Source organism: Teleopsis dalmanni, chromosome X (genome assembly GCF_002237135.1).
Source record: "Teleopsis dalmanni isolate 2A chromosome X, ASM223713v2, whole genome shotgun sequence".
NCBI lineage: Eukaryota > Metazoa > Arthropoda > Insecta > Diptera > Diopsidae > Teleopsis > Teleopsis dalmanni.
Window position 1 is genome coordinate 28018825 of NC_051848.1, and position 18820 is coordinate 28037644.

Genomic DNA, 18820 nt, shown 5'->3' on the forward strand with positions numbered 1-18820 from the left:
GTATTGCTACAAATATTTTATATTGAAAAGAGCACGTAATACTTAACTTATATAGTTAATTGTGAAAATGCATTAATTGAAAATTCTCCTTGCAAAGAAAAGAAGTTAGTGCAAGTGAACAATATTATATAGTACTGCACAAGACTAAAACAAACATGTCAAGAAAAAATCAAATAAAATTATAAAACAGCTGATCGATGCTAATAATATGAAAGTAACAGCTCAATTATTTTGTACATCATGGCGCTAAACTTATATTCTCAAATAATTTTCAATATCAGTAAATTAAGGTAAAAACATTTGATTTGCTTTTTTTATAACTAGTACTAATCCCACCCCAGTGAAACTTCATCGGTTACGATATCGCTAAACTTTTATAACTAGTACTAATCCCACCCCAGTGAAACTTCATCGGTTACGATATCAATTAGTTTTCAATATCAATCAGTTAATATAAAAACATTCGATTTATTTTTTCTTTACCTATTTTTTTCTTGTTTCCTTACTTTGTGTGTAAATTGCTTTTCTTACAAAGAAAATATTATATTAATTTTATTTGTAACTTGACAAATTTTTACCTGTACAATATAAGAACTGATCTATTATGCCCTATGAATTTTCTAATTTCATAATTATTAATTCTTAAACCATTCAGTTAAAAAGTATATACCATTCGTTTTTAAAAAGGAATATTCCATATTAACAAAGCAATAGTAAACGTATTAAAAAATGACCTAAGAGGGTATTTTTATTGCTTCTTTTATTATTGTTATGAGCTTTATTTAATGCCGTACATATGTAGTGGATAATTCTATGTTTTTATATCAAATTTGTTATGTATTATATGTTTCATATTAATATTATGATTAATAAATAAAATTTAATTGTTTTGCCTCTCATGCACTTTATATATGCACGAACGAGTTTTCATCAACATATGCTTAACATTTTTCGTATGTACTGTACACGCTGGCTACAATAATTTGCCACCACACCAAAAACAAAAAATATCAAATACACCACGACAGCTGGTATTAATCATTCCGCTGCAGTTTACCTTACTGTACGTAAATACATATTAAGATTTTGCTAATAGTTATTTTGTTTTGTTAAAATATACATAAAATTGATAAACAATTGTTACAGAATCCACACACACACCAAAATGAATCAGAGTCAATTGAGTTAAGAGCACAGGCCAAAATTTTAGTTAATTAGAATTTGCCGATAAGTGAGGGTGTTGTACGATTTTAATAAAATTTAAAGTACGGAATAGTCGTATCTTTTATACAACGGTTAGTCATAGGGGACAACGCACATTGGTATTTGTTTCTTTTTTTAAATATATTTTTAATAACGCTTTTATGAAATATGTCTCACAACACATTAAACATTGAAGAACGTAAAGAGCCAGTTTTATTTACCAAACATGCTAAGTATTTTATACGTTTTCTTAACGTCTTACCAGCTCGATTGGCATCACACGATTGTACCAGGTAGGACACTCTTATAAATAATGACTTATTATTAATTAAATAAAATTGTTAACAATCAATTTTTAGACCAACAATAGCATTTTATTCTGTATGCGGCTTGGATGTACTTAACTCTTTACACCTACTGACACCGCAGATGCGAAAGGATATAATCGAATGGATTTATACTGGTTTAGTAGAACCATACGAAAATGAACCATGCAGGGGTGGTTTTCAGGTATAACCATTAGCAAATATTTACAGTGCGCTCTTATGTTTTTACTACTTGTTTTTTTTTTTACCATGACTAGTTTTTGTATTTATGACATGTCATAAATATCTGCGTTGAGCAGTTAACTGTTGAGTTAGTATGTAGATTTAGCTTATCAGTACGTGTTTCATCTATGGTCCATGTTGTTTGAGATTAATACGATTTATTTATTAATTCACTGCGGTAATTGTCTGTTGATGTTTAAACCTGAATTTGTTATCATTTTTGCTATTATAGTTGACAAATTTTACATTTCTGATTGTCTGATGCGTTAAGCATAAAATTTTGTTCTATTTTTTGGCCAAACTTGTTTAAAATAACTGAATTAATTTATTAGTATTATTTAATACTTATAGTAACAAAACAATGTGTTTTGTAGTTGTATTAAATTAGCCTAAACCTTTAAACGGAAATAAGGTTTGAAGTTTTTTCTACATAAATGCGTACTTATAAATGAATATCCGGCCGAAGGACCTAGAAGTTCAGTCTTTTATTCTTAGTTAGGTTAGGTTATACCGGCAATCCCTAGAGGACTCACTTAGGCCTATTGGCCCATTGTGTTGGCGTATATAAAAAAAAACTCAGGGTTTAAAACCACCTTTGGCGAAGCCTAAAATGCTATTTAGTGTCAGGTTCTGTAATTGATCAAGATCTTCAAGAAAGGGCGCTCTTAGAACTGTCGGGTCTACGTCCCGGAGCCACTCGTCGCCAGCGATGACCAAGTGCCGTTCGACAGCTACCAAAAGGACTTCACAAGCAGGTCTCAGCGGTTCACAGCAACAACAACAGGATCAAGATGAAAAATATAATCTGTTGATTGTTCTCTCATAAGAACTTCATTGAAAACAATTCATTTTTGCTTATATCTATATATTTTATATTTAAAATGTGCTTTTTTAACTTTTGAGTTTTGAGTATATATCTGCTTCGTTAGTCAAGCTGAAAAAGGAATTTAAGCTCCCTTAGTTATTGCAGCTTACTTACTTACTTACTTACTGCAGTCCTTCTTTCCTAAGTGGAGCATAAGGTCTCAAGTGGACATAGTTATTGCAGCTAATACGTGTTATCTAAAATTTTAAATTTTAATAAAAAAATATAATTTCAAATTGTTTCATGATCTGAAATGATATGTTCCGAGATTAAAATGAAGAGTCTTTGTTAAGTGCCTTTCGGAATCCAAGTTTTATACCAATTAAGTTACGAAAATACTTTGTCTATTCTTTAAAATAAATACAAATTAATACATGTTAAGTTCTTTTTGTACAATATATAAGTTTAATAATAAACTACACAAGTGTCACCACCATCTTCCACCAGTCTCTCAACACACTCCTAGTTTGCATATCATACATTTTTATCTTCTGTGCGTGAACATTTGTTGAACTTATCTTTAGACTTGCTATTACTCAACACAATTGGTTTACTTAAAATAATGAAATATCAGATAATTTCTGATGTTTTTTTTTCAACTATTTTATATTTTCTTTGTTGATCTAAGTTTTTTCTTATTTATTGCTTTTAATATGTTTTACAGGGGTCTCGTGTAAAGATAAATAGTGATGACAAACAATTACTTGACAGTATAAGATGTTATCAATGGGGTCACTTAGCGATGACATACACTAGCATCTGTGTGCTTATAACACTTGGTGATGACTTGAGTCGTTTGAATCGGCAGAGTATTGTAGATGGTAAATATACAATTTTCATACTTATACACTGAGATTACACCTTTACATTCCATTCCATTCACCTCAGGTGTTGCTACCAACCAACGATCCGATGGTAGTTTTAGCGCATGCATAAATGGATGTGAAAGTGATATGCGCTTTGTTTATTGCGCTGCAGCTATTTGTCATTTGCTAGACTATTGGGGCAATGTTGATAAAGATAAAATGTATAGTTTTATTAAAGACAGTATTGTAAGTATAATATATTTATTATTAGGTAGAGTATATTATAAATAGACGTTAGTTTTAGTTTGAAATAATTAATCATTTTATTAGAATTGTGCTTATGGAAAATAAATTTAAATTTCCTCTTCCCATATTTACTTTAGTTCATATAACCATTTATCACATTGCCCCATATTCATTTTACATAATTCCGATTCCCGTCCAACATTCTTTACACTTTCGCCCTTTCATTTATATTATTATTTTATTCCTTATTTCCTTCTAACTTAGTAGACTTTCCAAAGCCTTATATTATATATATATAAGAATTTGAGTAAAAATGAATGGTTTTTCTCAGGGTTCAGAAAAACACTGTGCTGTGCACAAAAATGCAAAACACCACGCACAAATGTTGTGCGATTCTAAAATTTCACACTACAAATGTGGTGTGCGAAAATTTTTGTGCACATCTTAAGTGCACATCTTGTGTGCACAAACGAAACGCACATTTCACACGAGTGTGGTGGAGTGAAATAAAACTCGCACACGCATTCGGTGTTTGTGCCGAAGTTATTTCGCACAGCACATTGTGTGTGCGGCAGCCAACTTGCCCTCGCACACAACGTGTGCAGAAAAGAATACGAGAAGCACATTTTGTGTGCAGGCTCGAAAATAAAAATGCACCCAAATGTGCGGAGACGAAATGTCTACTGCACGTTTGTGTAAAATTATGATTTAAAAGCGCACAATATTATGACAAATATCGCAGCAAAATAGTACGGAAAACTGATTTGTATTAATTTTGGTCTTAATGCGAAATATTTTATTGAAGAAATAATTTTGTATTTATATTTTAATTTTGAATTTATTATTAGATTTACATTTATTGCTTATATTACTTATTTTTTTAAGGTTTATTAATTTAAAATATGGGAATAAAGTTAATTTCACAATGTACTTGAAAACTTTGTTATATTAAATAGGTACATGAATTTAATAGAGAAAGAGTATTTGTTTCGAAATGTTATAAGTAAAGAGGATCGGTTCTACGGATCGTACTTTGAAAAAATTAAATATATCAATTTTGGACTACTTCATAAAATTTTATTTAATAGTAAGTTGTACACTAAGATTCGTTAGTAAGGTTATAAAAAGCAAATTAAATATTTTTTACAACAACATGAATTAATTTTTTTATTAGATTTCAATTAATTTTTTATCTTTAATTACAGCTTAAATTTAACAAAGTTATTGAAATAATTTTATAATTTAATATCTTAATTTCTTATTATAAAATATATAATTTTTATTACATATTTTTTGAAATAAATTTTCATTTAATCTTATTAATAACATTGCTGAAATATTTTTTTCACTTAAATTATATCTCTGCTTACTTATCACAGTAGAAAGGGCGCTAAAATCCTGCTACCTGTTCAAGAAAATATTTTCTTAATCTTTCGCGTTTTTTAATGAATGTTAGATACTCTACCTATGTGAATACATATTTCTGGAGAAGAAAAATATATATTTGTGGCCCTCCCGTATTATCTTTTTTAAACTGTTGCAAAATTTATTAAACAAATACACCAATACCAATACCTGCTACCTGTTCAAAAAAAATATTTTCCTAATCTTTCATATTTTTTGGGCATAAAAAAATCTTCCTAAAATATGTTTTTATTTTTTTTAAACTGGTGCAAAACTTTCCAAACAAATACTTTAAGTTCACTTACTATATTTGCATTTAAAAATGCACAAAGTAATATACAAAAAACTAATATTTTAAGTTAAAATACAAATAAGGTTAAGACAGTTATAATTTTTAGTTAACATTAATTAACAAAAATAATTATTTTAAATATTTGTTAATTTATGCAATTTTTAACATAAGTTACGATCCCAACGAACGCAATTATAAATTTTTTCAAAATTTGCAAAAAAATAATATTTTCTATTTCAAACAAAATTGTGAAGTTCCTGTAATTTTTTTCCACCCTTGGGTGCAAGCGCAAAATCGTACATTTGTGCACGTTTGTGCACAAGCACATTTGTGCACATTTGTGCACGTTTGTGAAATCGCACATTTGTGCACATTTGTGCAAACGTAATATGAGCAGCACACTCGTGTGCAAAGAGAATTTTTTGTCGCACAGTGCGGTGCGAGCATAAAATTTTCTCGCACATCTGATTGTGCACATTTTTAAAAATCAGTCACACAGCACAAATGTGTGTGCACGAATCTGTGTGCACAATCATCGCTTTGTGCGATGTGAAATTTAAAATCGCACAACAAATTTGAGTGCGTGCATTTTTTTTCTTAACACCACAAATGTGCGTGTGCATATTTTAAAAATAATTTCCACTCGCACAGTGCAGTGTGCGATTTTGTGCACCACATTCCGAACTCTGGTTTTTCTAAACATTCAAAAAAGAAATTACAAAAATCTTGAAATTTGCACAACAAAAGTTCGTGCAGTTAAAACACTCAAAGTCATTGTTTTTAATTTAGCAGGTTTAAAGTTCTTAACATTATACTTGTAGTCAAACACACTACAATTAAACGGACTTACAAAAAAAAACGAATATTTCAAAGGTTCTAGCATGTTGTTGTCTTAACCCGCTGGAACCTGCTTGTGAAGTCCTTTTGAGAGGTGTCGAACGGCATTTGGTCGTCGTTAGCAACGAGTGGTTCCGGAATGTAGACCCGGCCATACTTAAAACTATTGTATGGTCAACCATAAATTCAAAGGTTCTAGAATCAGTTCATTTCATTCCATTTCAACATCGATCCATAAATAAAACTTTAAAAAATATGGAAATGAGTTAAAATGTCGCGACTGCTTAAAAGTACATAATTGGAACGTTATCCATAATTTTATACTGTTATTATTCTTATTAAAACTTATATGAGGCCTATACGAGGCCAAATTTGTTTCAATAACGGCTAGGTCTATATGCGGCAGCAACTCGTCAACCACGAGGACCAAGTGCCTTTCACCACGCTCCAAAGGAATTTTACAACAAACGAACAACACCAACTCTATACAAGTACGTACCTGCATTTTCAGTGCCTTTTGGGGGTAAGCTTTATTTGCTCATCTGTTTTTATATCTGGATTCGAAGATGTGAATCTTCTAAAATTGCTTCTACATTCCTACATGACTTTTTCTTTGATGAGCAGATCACTACGAGTATCTGTTTCTTTTACTAGCGTCCTGGAGTCACTTATCAATCCAGACAACCAACTGCCACGCGCCCCAGAAACTTAAAAGTTTTTTCGGATTACGACAGTAGCATTTTTTTTATCCAAACTTTTTAAACGAATGTACATATACTAGCAATTTATTGCAAATAGGAAAACAATATTTTTTCCCTAGCCCAATATTTTCTAATCATAGTTGATTATTTATTACAAATATAAATCAAATACTCAAACTACGTATTAATTCTTAACTTAACAAAACTCCAGAAAAAATGTGCGAACATAAAAGTCAAGTACGGCTTTGGGTCAGTTGTATAATGAGCGCTGACTCTGAGCTTCAAATTTGGCAGGGCACTAGTTTAATCCCTGGTACTTGCAGCCTCACAAAAGAAATTGTTTACGAATAACTGCGAATTACGTATAATTAAATACAAGAAATATTTCCAAGACCACTGATGATAGGTATTTGGCAATAGTCAAAACAGCTCAATTCATTAAAATAATATAAAAATAATTTTTGTTGTTGTAACTCACTACTGTTCGAAACTTCTCTATTAATTCTTAACTATAAAATTATATTAAACTTTTTCTTATTACTCTTTATTTGTAGCGTTATGATTATGGTGTGAGCCAAAGCGGTGAAGGTGAGTCCCATGGGGGCACAACATTTTGTGCTATTGCTGCTTTACATTTAAGCGGTCAACTAGGTCGTCTCGATGAGAAAACATTGGAAGGTATTAAACGTTGGTGTTTGTTTAGGCAGGTAAATGTGTACACTTTTATATTAAAAACTTAAACCATTTTAACTACATTACCTATTAACTACATTATCTATTTAGATTGATGGTTTCCAAGGGCGTCCCAACAAACCAGTTGATACCTGTTATTCATTTTGGATTGGAGCTACTTTACGTATACTTAATGCCTTCACATTGACTGATTATATTGAGAATCGAAAATATATATTGGAAACACAGGATACCATTGTCGGTGGCTTTTCCAAATGGGCACAATCATCAACTGATCCATTCCATACTTATTTTGGCATTTGTGGTTTATCATTTTTAGAAGAACCCGGCTTAGCTACAGTTATGCCAAGTCTAAATATAGCAATGCCAGCATATAAGCGTTTACAGCAATTGCACGCCCAATGGCGCACAAATTCCACAGATGATAAATATTTCAATTCAACTAAAGAGCATGAAAGTGATACAGATACGATTACCTCGCCACTAATTAAAGCGTAAAATGATATTCACAACTTTCACAGCTTACACAGCTCAGTTCAAGTTCAGGGTTAATAGTATGTGTGTCTGAATCAAGTACAATAAATACGCTGACAAAGTACGCTACTATTTTATTGACTATAAATTTTTTATGCTATTTTTTTAAATAAAATTAATAAAATTTTGATCATTTGATTTAATTATTGTATATATAATTTTTCAACAATTACTATCAAATTACAACTAGGCAACTCCTATGCATGAAGTAGAGTTTAAATTTTAAGATGTAATAGAAGTTGAACCCTTATGTTATTGTTGTTGTAGCCCGCCGCGATCTGAAAAGCAGATAACATGTAAGGATTACAAGACACATACAGGGATAGCTATCTCAAGGGGATGAGTCCATAGGTCGATTGGACTAAGATTAGTGTGTGCAGAGGGACAAGACAGCAGATGGGCGTCGTTAGAGGGGGTAGGGGGTTTGACTGCAGTTTGGGCACACATTACGGAATTCCATTGTAGAATAACACCCTTCGATTCATATACTTTTTTGCTTCTCGAAATGTGAAGTTAATGCCATAGTCTAGTTGTCACAACAATGTATTTATAAAAATATAAAACTATTTTTATTGTTCTCTTAAGGAAAAAGAGAACATTTCCAGGAAAGTTTAAATGGTGATTTGAATCTATTTATATAGTCGGAAGTAAAAATAAATTGGGATCGCACACTTTACACAAAGTAGTCTTCAATGTTGCTTGACAAGCAACCTATTAAGAAGAGGCTAGTCAATAATATCATGGAGATCATCCTTTAACATTTATGTTACCACATCGAATAAACAAATTGGTTAATTGGTTAAAGTGGCGCATCAGCAGTTATCTTGCCGCTGACCATAATTACCGATTATTCGCCGTTTCACTAACACATATCTAGCAATAAACCTTAAGATATAAAAATAAGATAAAAACTAAATCCATCCTGTTGAGCTTAGGCAATTCAACATATCTTTTGTCCTAACGGATGAGTACTTCTCTAAAAAGTAGAATAGAGAACTGACAGCAATATCAGGATGACTAGTTTTATGATGACATTACTTATCACAAATCCTTATGTTTACAAGAACGGCCGGGTCTACGTCCCGAATCCTCTCGTCGCCAGCAACGACCAAATACTGTTCGACACCTCCCAAAAGAACTTCATAAGCAGATCCTAGGGGGTTACAAAAACAACAGAGAGTCTTATTGGTAATGATTTATACAAGCTAAGACACTTGAGGTGTTGCAATAGTTAATAAAACATTTCTTTTTTTTTGTTTTTAATACTATTTATTGATTTATAGTAAATCTCTTTGGTTAATTCATTTAAAAAAACACCAATGTACAATATTTATGAGTTAATAAAAAAATTCAAAAATACATTTAGATGACATTTTTTACAATTTATAAACTTGAAATTTCTTTTTGTTTTTTTTTGCTTTAATACTATTTATTACTGCCAACTTATTTCTCTATTAATGGCATAATTATAAATTTGAAATTGCTAAAAATCTTTTATATGTAATATTAAGTAATATTATATAAATGGCCTCAAATGACAATACCAACAATTTTCGTATACATAATTACTTAGAATAAAATGTATATTTAGTTTACAATCAAATATTTATGACCCTTTCTTCTTCTTATCTTTAAATGTGTAGATATTTAAAAGGGTTAATAAATATCATATATAAATATGAGGATTATTTATCATAAACAATATAATTTAGAATGACTAATTTGTAAATATGTATGTATAAAAATATATAACCGATTAAAACTAATTATGCAGAGATTCAACTTTGCAAAAGAATGTATAATGTATAAATATTCTTAAGAATTAAATCACAATTTTAATTGGAACTACAAAATCAATTAAGAATTAAAAACAATTAACCATATAATTAAAAAACAACAACAAAAAATCTTAATAAAATAATTGAAGAACATAAATAAAATATCTCTATAGTTAGTAAATAAGAAAGTCACTAAGGTAAGCAGGATAGCGCGGAAATGCCGAATGCACTGGTCTATCTATGAACATACGCTTGCGCAGAGGTGCTAGTGCGCGCTCGGTAACGTGAGGGCAACGACGAATGAACAACGACTGCAGACGTGTGCAATGAGTAGAGATTGCTCTGAAAGTAAAAAACATGAAATTAAAAAAAAATTAAAATAATTTACATTAATTTACAAAAAGAAAAAACTCCAATAAATTAAGTGAATATAATGAAACTGTAATAAAAATCAGGATATAAACAATTACTTGTCACGGATAAATACGTCAGTTTTATGTATGACAGCAGTTCTTGAGTTTAAAGGTAGTTTTGGATGGTTCATCATGGAAGGTAGTACTGCAGTTTTGCAGTTTTCATGATATCGTTAATCTGTTCCCCTGCCCCAACGCACACACAAACAGTCCAATTGATTTCCAATCGAATCGTTTATTTCTCATATTTGTACTTTTCTAAACGTCGGGCCCTATTTTAATGGTAAAATGATTTAACAGTTGATAGTTTTATAGAAATAGATATAACACTTATTTACGCAGTATATGGATTAGATACAATATCATAGTTCAGTGATGTAGTCAAGATCTGGATCAAGAACGAGTTATAGTAGATCATATTTGGTTTTGTTTTGTAGTTATTTATCTGTAGATAATATGCTCACGAGATAATTGGTCTAATAATGAATTTGTATATTTGTGCTTCCGAACATTCAGTTATCTACTAACTGAAGCTTTGTCACCGTCTTAGTCTATAACCATTTTCATGGTTAAAAACCCATGGCCCTAGTGTATTGCCAAGTACGAATAGTGTACCTAGTGTACCTTATAGTGTACCTAGTGTACCTTAGTATTTTAGTATCTTAGTACATATGCCAATACCCGGACACAGTAAAGGCTAGTCACTTGAAATTTTTGGTTTCGACACGAAAATAAACTAATCATATAACAATTAAGTATTTAATACGTAATGAATAATTGTTAATATATGAATGAATAATAATGAATGAATGAATAATAATGAATAAATAAACAATAATGAATGAATGAATAATAGTAAATGAATAATAATGAATTATTTGAATTGTGGTTCAACATATAATATATATATATAATATATACAATATATAGATATTGTATATATATAATAAACTAATAAAAGAAGGATTTAAAAAAAATTGTTAGCAAATTTAATTGAATAATACTTACAGTATACCATAGTCACTTATTGCTGTACAACCAACCAAATTGATATGCATCAATGAACGGCAATAATTTGCAATTTGAATAAGTACTTGATCAGTAACACTGGGAGTGTTGGCCAGTGAAAGCACAGTGAGTTTGTTCAGCTTTCTGAAGAATATAATTAAGCAACGTTCTCCAATGGTTTGGCAATGCGAAATATCAAATTCTTCCAAGTTATTTTGATGCAAAGTTAACGCATCAACTGCACCAGTTGTAAGCCATTGACAACGTGACAGCTTCAAAACACGCAAATCCTTACATTCAATTATAATAGGTTGCAAAGCCAATGGAGTAATATTGACGCATTCATTTAGATTAACCACACGCAAACGAGTATTCTTAGCAAGTATTGGTAACATGAGTTCATCTTTTAACCAAAAACATCTTGCTAGCTGAATAGTTTCCAAACGTCTACAGCATTTGGCTATAACACCAAAAGCACGCTCAATATTGTTGCTGTTATTACCCGCTAGGTCTACTTCTTTGCGCATCTCCAGGGCTGCCTCTGCAAAACGTTTTGCCTCATGTGAACAGCAACGTAAATTGAATAAATCCTTCAAGGATAAACATTCAGCCACATTGGGTATGAGAACATCAGACCAACTAATATCGAAAAGGTTTAGCTCAGTATCAGTGTATGGAACGTCTTCAGCATCTTGCGTTTTGTCAATATTTGACTCTGTCACAATTAATTTATGCACATTTGAGATATCCATAATATTAATTATATGCTGTGAAAAAAAAATTTTAGAATAAACTTTGTAAACACAACTAAATTAAACAAAATTTACAATTTTTCTATTTGACGGCCTACTCCAAACAACAAATTTTTTCTATTTACTTCTTCTATACAATATGTTTGAAGCATACTGTACGGATAAAAAATTATTGGCTTGCATATAAAAACTTTAAGAAAGTGTTGACACTAGATTTGGAAAATATGTATTAAATAATCATCAAATGTATAAAATTATATAATATATAGTAAGGCTTTGATATCGATTAAAGATCTTTGATCTCTATTGAAATTTATACTAAAAAATTTTTTATTATAGCACATTCACACTGTCTCATTTAGACAGTTTTGCCCATTATAATCGCTGATAGGATGATTTACCACACAAACATTTGTCATATAAATGAGCTCATTAATAATAAATCAGCTCTTTTTAGACCAAAAATGTCGAATGCAACCCTTAAAAATTGTTTCCGCAAGGAAATGACCAAAATTTGAAATATTTATCATATGTTTTATATATAAAATGTTATCAAACAACAGCTGAGCTGTCAACAAAGGCACTGAGAAAGTAAGTATTTAATATAATCTTTGTTTTTATAAATCAAACATGTAATTGATATAATATATCATATAAAAATTTAATTTTTTAATTGAAAGTTCTCTTAATTTAAGCCTTCGTTTCAATGAAGCCATTTTCCCTCATTTCATTTTATGTTTAAAAAACAACTTAATATAGTTGAAATGAAGACGAAATTAAGACTTTTGCGCGCTTTGATTTTTAATGTTTGTCTGAACATAGTATTACCGAATACAATGTCAAACTTGTAGCGTACTGTACAACTGACACAGCTGATGCTGCAATGCATTTGTTAAATTTGTTGCATATATTGTTAGAGAGCGCCAAACAAAACAGCTGTTTCTTATTGAAATACTTCAAATAATTTTATATTCTGCATAGTTTCTTATTATTTTATGTATATTAATATTATTAATATTTGTTTTATATATAAAAATGTCTTCGTGTAGTGCTGAAGAAATAGCAGAGAAAAAACGTATTGCTTTAGAAAAATTGAACGCAAAAAAAGCATCTTTAAAGAGTGCTACAACACAAAATAAAAACTGCAGTAATGTTACTCCTCCACATAAGAATACCTATACAGCACCACAACCCGTGAAACCAGTGTCAATAATAAAAACCATCAGTCCAACATCTAAAGTTATTTTACCTAATAATGCAAGCATAAATTTTTATCATAACAAAAATAATAACAATAATCAAAGTGAGCCACCAAAGAACAATGCCAGTAATAATGTTGTCGAAAATAAAGCCTCCTCGTTTCTAAATGCATTAAAACAGAGCAGTACGTTTCCACAACGAGCAAATGCACGTGAATCGACACATCCATATCACCGTAAAGCTGTACAATCAACGAGCCACTCAGCGACAAAAGGACCAACATTAAGTTGTCCGCCAACTAAATTGGCACCAGTTTTTGTTAAGACTGTGAGCTGTAAGGTTTATGTAATAAGTCGCCATACGTTTGCTGTGCAACCATCTGGCTTCCACGCGCAACTAATTGAAGTTTTTAAGACAATACCGTCTAAAAATTTTGGTAAATATTTTGATGCGCAGTTTATTTATTTATATTATTAAAAATTGATTTTTCTCATAGATCGCAATACACGTATTTGGTCTTTTGCACTTAGGGATTATCAGCTAGTCCAAAAAAAGGTAGCCGATTTAAAGCCTGATGTAGTTATTGGTGTGATACCAAAAATTGTTCTCCATTTATGTCAAATGCCGCCTAAAGAGCTTGATCGTTCCTGTTTAAGCAACATTGAGTCAACCTTGGCAGATAAGTTATTACCATTTCAACAGGAAGCAGTTTGGTATATATATTTATATATAAATGTGCACGTTTATTAATATAGTGTTGCAGAAATAAAGTATTTATTTTATTTAGTTTTGCTATTGCTCAGCATGGACGCGTTATGATTTGTGATGAAATGGGTTTAGGTAAAACATATCAAGCGCTTGCTATTGCCGACTTTTATAGAGAAGACTGGCCATTGCTCATTTGCACAACAGCATCGACAAGGTAATTTATTTTTTTATATTCATTTGGTTGTGCGAACTCAATTAAAAATAATTTTTTCTTTGATTTATGTTCCAATTTAGAGAGCCATGGGCTACTCACATACGTCAACTTTTACCAAAAATACCATGCCATTATATTCAGGTTTTAACAAACACTCAACAATATTTTGGTGATGCAAAAGTGCTTATAACCAGCTACAACATGATGGAAAAGCATATGTCCGATTTATTGGCCCGTTCATTTGGTTTTGTTATATTTGACGAATCTCATATGCTAAAAAACCAAAAAGCAAAATGTACTGTCGTTGCAGATCGTTTATCGATGCAAGCCAAGCATGTGGTGTTACTGTCGGGCACACCGGCTTTATCACGTCCTCTCGAACTATTTACACAAATTCAAATGATTGATCGTAAATTTATGAATTTTATGGATTTTAGTAAGAAGTAGTCTATATAAATAATTATTCATAGTTTTTTAAATTTTTGCTTATATAGCTTCTCGCTACTGTGATGGAAAGCAATCAACATTTGGTTGGGATGCTACTGGTCAATCAAACCTAGAGGAATTAAATGTGGTGCTGAAACTAAAATATATGGTGAGACGTACAAAAGCAGAAGTGTTACCTGAATTAGCTGAGAAGTTTCGGTAAGTATAACTTTTGCATATTATGTATATAGTTATAATGTGAAAAAAGCGCAATTCTAGAATTATAAAAATAAAGTTTCATAAATAGTTTTTATTAAGAAATAAAATAAATTTAAAAATAATAATATAATAAAAATAAATTTTTCAATTTAAAAATTTCCTCACTATTTCGCATTTTAAATATTAGGTGGCTGTTAAGATGAAATTATCGTCTAACTACGCGGAATTCAGTTAATTACTATATCATATTTTCTTTTATACTTTTTTTTATCGTTTTACAATTATTTTATCTTAAGTTATTTTAGATTTAATTAGAGACTGTAACAATGAGGTAAATACCTTTGAGATAAATTGGCTTATTAATATGGAAGTAATTCAAATAATATGTTAATGATTTAATAATTTATATGATATATTTAAAATTAATATGATCTGATATATAATAATGTTTTAATCTAATTTAAAAAATATATGTACATTTTATACTAATTTACTTACTAATAATTTTTTATTGCAGTGAAACCGTGGTTTTGGATCCAGCGCTTGTTTGGTCTAATGATAGTTCTAAAGATACATTGGACGAAGTTTCGAAAAACTATCTTGCCAGCAAGGGAAAACAAAAAGAAGAAATGCTTCTAAGACTTTATGCTGAGACTGCCAATGTTAAAAAGCATGCAGTGTGGTAAGAATTATTGAGGAATTACTAAATTACTGAATAATAATTGACAAACACAAATTTATCTATAATTCCAGTTCATATATCAAAGCTCTGGTAAAAGAAAATAAGAAGTTTATTGTATTCGGACATCACCGCATAATGTTGGACTCAATAACCGAATGTTTGGTTAAACTGAAAGTGAAATTTGTAAGAATAGATGGAAGTACAAGAAACGATTTGAGAGCTGTAAGTGTTCTATATTGCAAATCATTATAAAAACACACCATTTACACAGATATATTTATATTTATATTTATTTTTATATTCATATTTATATTTATATTTATATTTATATTTATATTTATATTTATATTTATATTTATATTTATATTTATATATATTTATTTATATTTATATTAATATTATATATATTTATATTTATATTTATATTTATATTTATATTTTTATATTTATTATATTTATATTTATTATTATTTATATTATATTTATATTTATATTTATATATTTATATTTATATTTATATTTATATTTATATTTATATTTATATTTATATTTATATTTATATTTATATTTATATTTATATTTGTATTATGCACATTAATTATATTGTAATATTTGTAATATATCTATGATATTGACATTATATATACTCGTATTTCTATTATTTATATTTATGTATATATTATACAATTTTATTACTTATACTATTTATATTATTTTTACTTATTTATTATATTTTTTTATATTTTTATATTATGTTCACAATTTATATTATTATTATTATTCACATTATTTTTGTAATTAATATTATTTATGTTGTATAAATGATGGATTATATTTATATTATATTTATAATATAAATTATTTATAGTATATATGTTATTTATATTATGTATATTTGTTTATTTACTATATTTATTTATTTATTATATATATTTATTTATTTATTATATATATTTATTTATTATATTTATTTTTTATTATATTCATTTATATTTATATTATGCATATAATTTATATTATATAAATAATTGAAATTATTTATGTTATATATTTTTTATGTTATTAACATTATATATATTATATTTAATACATATTTATATATTATATTATTTATACATTTATATTTATATTAAATTATTTTTAAATTAAATTTTTTATACTGATTTAAAAAGATATTAGAAAATGGAATCAAAAGTGTGGAATAATGTATTTTTAATTTTTATTAAGGAATATGTTGATAGATTTCAAAATAAATCATCGTGCAAAGTGGCTGTTTTATCTTTAAAGGCATGTAATTCTGGTATCACACTTACTGCAGCTGAACTGATAATATTTGCAGAACTTGACTGGAATCCAAGCGTAATTATTATTTATTACTTTTGATTATTATGGATTGTTATGGATATTATGGACTTACAAATATAAATAAATTTTTCTTTGATTATACAGACGTTAGCCCAAGCAGAAAGTCGTGCACATCGTATTGGTCAGGAAAAGCAAGTAATATGTCGCTATTTAATGGCTACGAAAACCGCAGATGATTTCATTTGGAACATGTTGAAAAATAAACAGGATGTACTGAATCGCGCTGGATTATTCTGCGAAGATTTGCAAGATGCTAAAAGTACTGCAGCGCCATTAATGGTTATTTATAATTTAATAAATAAAGATAGTTTTAAGTCTTTTTTATTAATTTTTTTAATTACAGTCCAACACACTTGAGAAGTTCTATTCACCTAGTAATCGGACCAAACAACAATCGGCACCGGTGAAAGAACCGATTTCGAAAAAAATCAACGCTGATAAAAACGAATCAAGCAATGAATTAAACACGTTTCTTAAAGATGATGACGATGATGATGCTTTTATGGATCTGGTATTCTAATATTATTGTGACGTAATTGTACCTATTTTTGAAATTTTTTAATATATTTATAGAATCTTAATATAAGTTGAAAAGTGATGAGTTATACACATAATACATATATACTTTTACAAATTTTAAATAAATGTAAATTTTGTTGGCTTACGATGTAGGTAATTATTATTTAATCTTTGGATATTTAGATATATTTTTTTTTTGTATGGATTCATATATTTCATTGAGTTACTTGACTCTTCTTTGTCAATCTTTAAAGAAAACAAAAAACGTTAGTTTCGAAAACAAAAAACGTTAGTTTCGATGTAAACTCAGTCTCAGAGATGTCAATGTGACAATGTCACGGAAACAAAAAATGGAATTGACAAATGCAATAGGCTCTACGGATATGGCGCTATTAAAATGTCTATGCAACGTTTATTATGCGCTGTTACAAAAAGGATGAGCACGTGACATATGTTGATAGCTGGTTTAAGTACGTTTTTCCTGTGGTTGAACTAAACTGGATATTATTTCTGTCTCTCGCAGATTTACGGGACCCACACTAGTACAGCATAAACAATTATAGATGTACTCATTTGCTTTGTGTAATATATGTTTACACGGACTTTTTTATTTTTTCCACAAGAACAGTATGCGATCTCTTGCAACATGCTACAATGACACCTACTCCACAATGTGCTGCTATGTATGGAGATGAGCATATGTACAAGTCTATCGATTTGAAATGGGCAGACTTATAGAAACTTTTTAAGTACAGGAAGTGAAGAGGATGGTCGAAGATTTTTTTAAAAATAAGTGAAGATTGTTATCAGTAAAGAAAGCGGTTATTAAATGAACAGAATTATTGGAACTTTGACTCCATTAAAGATCAAAATTCTGGTTCTTGAAGAACCGTTCTTCCCTACCTAACAATGGTGAAATCTCTTGTCCAATTGTTCTATAGTGTTGTTCTATTCTGAAAATAGAAACTTTGTATAAATCAACTTTTTTATTTGAAGCAACACTTAGATAGTATTGAGAGTGAATCTTATTAGTGTGAGCTTTCTAGTGTGAGAAATGGTGTTATATTAATGATTGTTATGACAATGATTAGTATTTTCTGTAGACTTTTTTTTTTTGATGTTGGATACAAAATAATTTTTTAACATATTTCTAAGGCAAGAAAAATTTTAGTTAGGAATAGTAGATGGTGGTTTTAATAGATTATTTCAAAGAGAATCTAGGCATATTTAATAATATATTAAGAAAATAAACTTATTTGTAGTAAATTCATAATGAATGAGTTTAAATCACATTAACAGTGAATTAAGACACTCTAAAATGAATGCCAAAAGGGCGCCCAATCAAAAAACTATAATACGATCCGACTGATTTTACAATCGTAACTTAAGTGAGTCTCAACTTATCAA

General features: G+C 29.2%; 3 protein-coding genes across 3 annotated transcripts; 2 read left to right on the plus strand and 1 right to left on the minus strand.

Moving 5' to 3' along the window:
* The first annotated feature begins 1040 nt into the window (after positions 1-1040).
* LOC119689764 (geranylgeranyl transferase type-1 subunit beta) lies at positions 1041-8272 on the plus strand. The gene is made up of 7 exons (XM_038104664.1): positions 1041-1063; positions 1147-1496; positions 1563-1713; positions 3281-3437; positions 3505-3668; positions 7457-7609; positions 7686-8272. The coding sequence occupies exons 2-7, from the start codon at positions 1372-1374 to the stop codon at positions 8091-8093; spliced, it is 1158 nt and encodes a 385-aa protein (XP_037960592.1). The 5' UTR covers positions 1041-1063; positions 1147-1371; the 3' UTR covers positions 8094-8272.
* A 1750-nt stretch (positions 8273-10022) lies between these two features.
* On the minus strand, positions 10023-12197 carry LOC119662449 (F-box/LRR-repeat protein 15). Its single transcript, XM_038072071.1, has 3 exons — positions 12156-12197; positions 11329-12095; positions 10023-10249 (listed from the first exon to the last, which is right to left on the minus strand). Exons 2-3 carry the CDS (start codon positions 12078-12080, stop codon positions 10081-10083), a joined length of 921 nt encoding a protein of 306 aa, XP_037927999.1. The 5' UTR covers positions 12081-12095; positions 12156-12197; the 3' UTR covers positions 10023-10080.
* Positions 12198-13049: 852 nt separating this feature from the next.
* On the plus strand, positions 13050-17515 carry LOC119689982 (SWI/SNF-related matrix-associated actin-dependent regulator of chromatin subfamily A-like protein 1). The gene is made up of 10 exons (XM_038104945.1): positions 13050-13716; positions 13777-13993; positions 14068-14202; positions 14283-14638; positions 14697-14847; positions 15365-15529; positions 15601-15751; positions 16757-16888; positions 16979-17173; positions 17238-17515. Exons 1-10 carry the CDS (start codon positions 13116-13118, stop codon positions 17412-17414), a joined length of 2280 nt encoding a protein of 759 aa, XP_037960873.1. The 5' UTR covers positions 13050-13115; the 3' UTR covers positions 17415-17515.
* The last annotated feature ends 1305 nt before the right edge of the window (positions 17516-18820 follow it).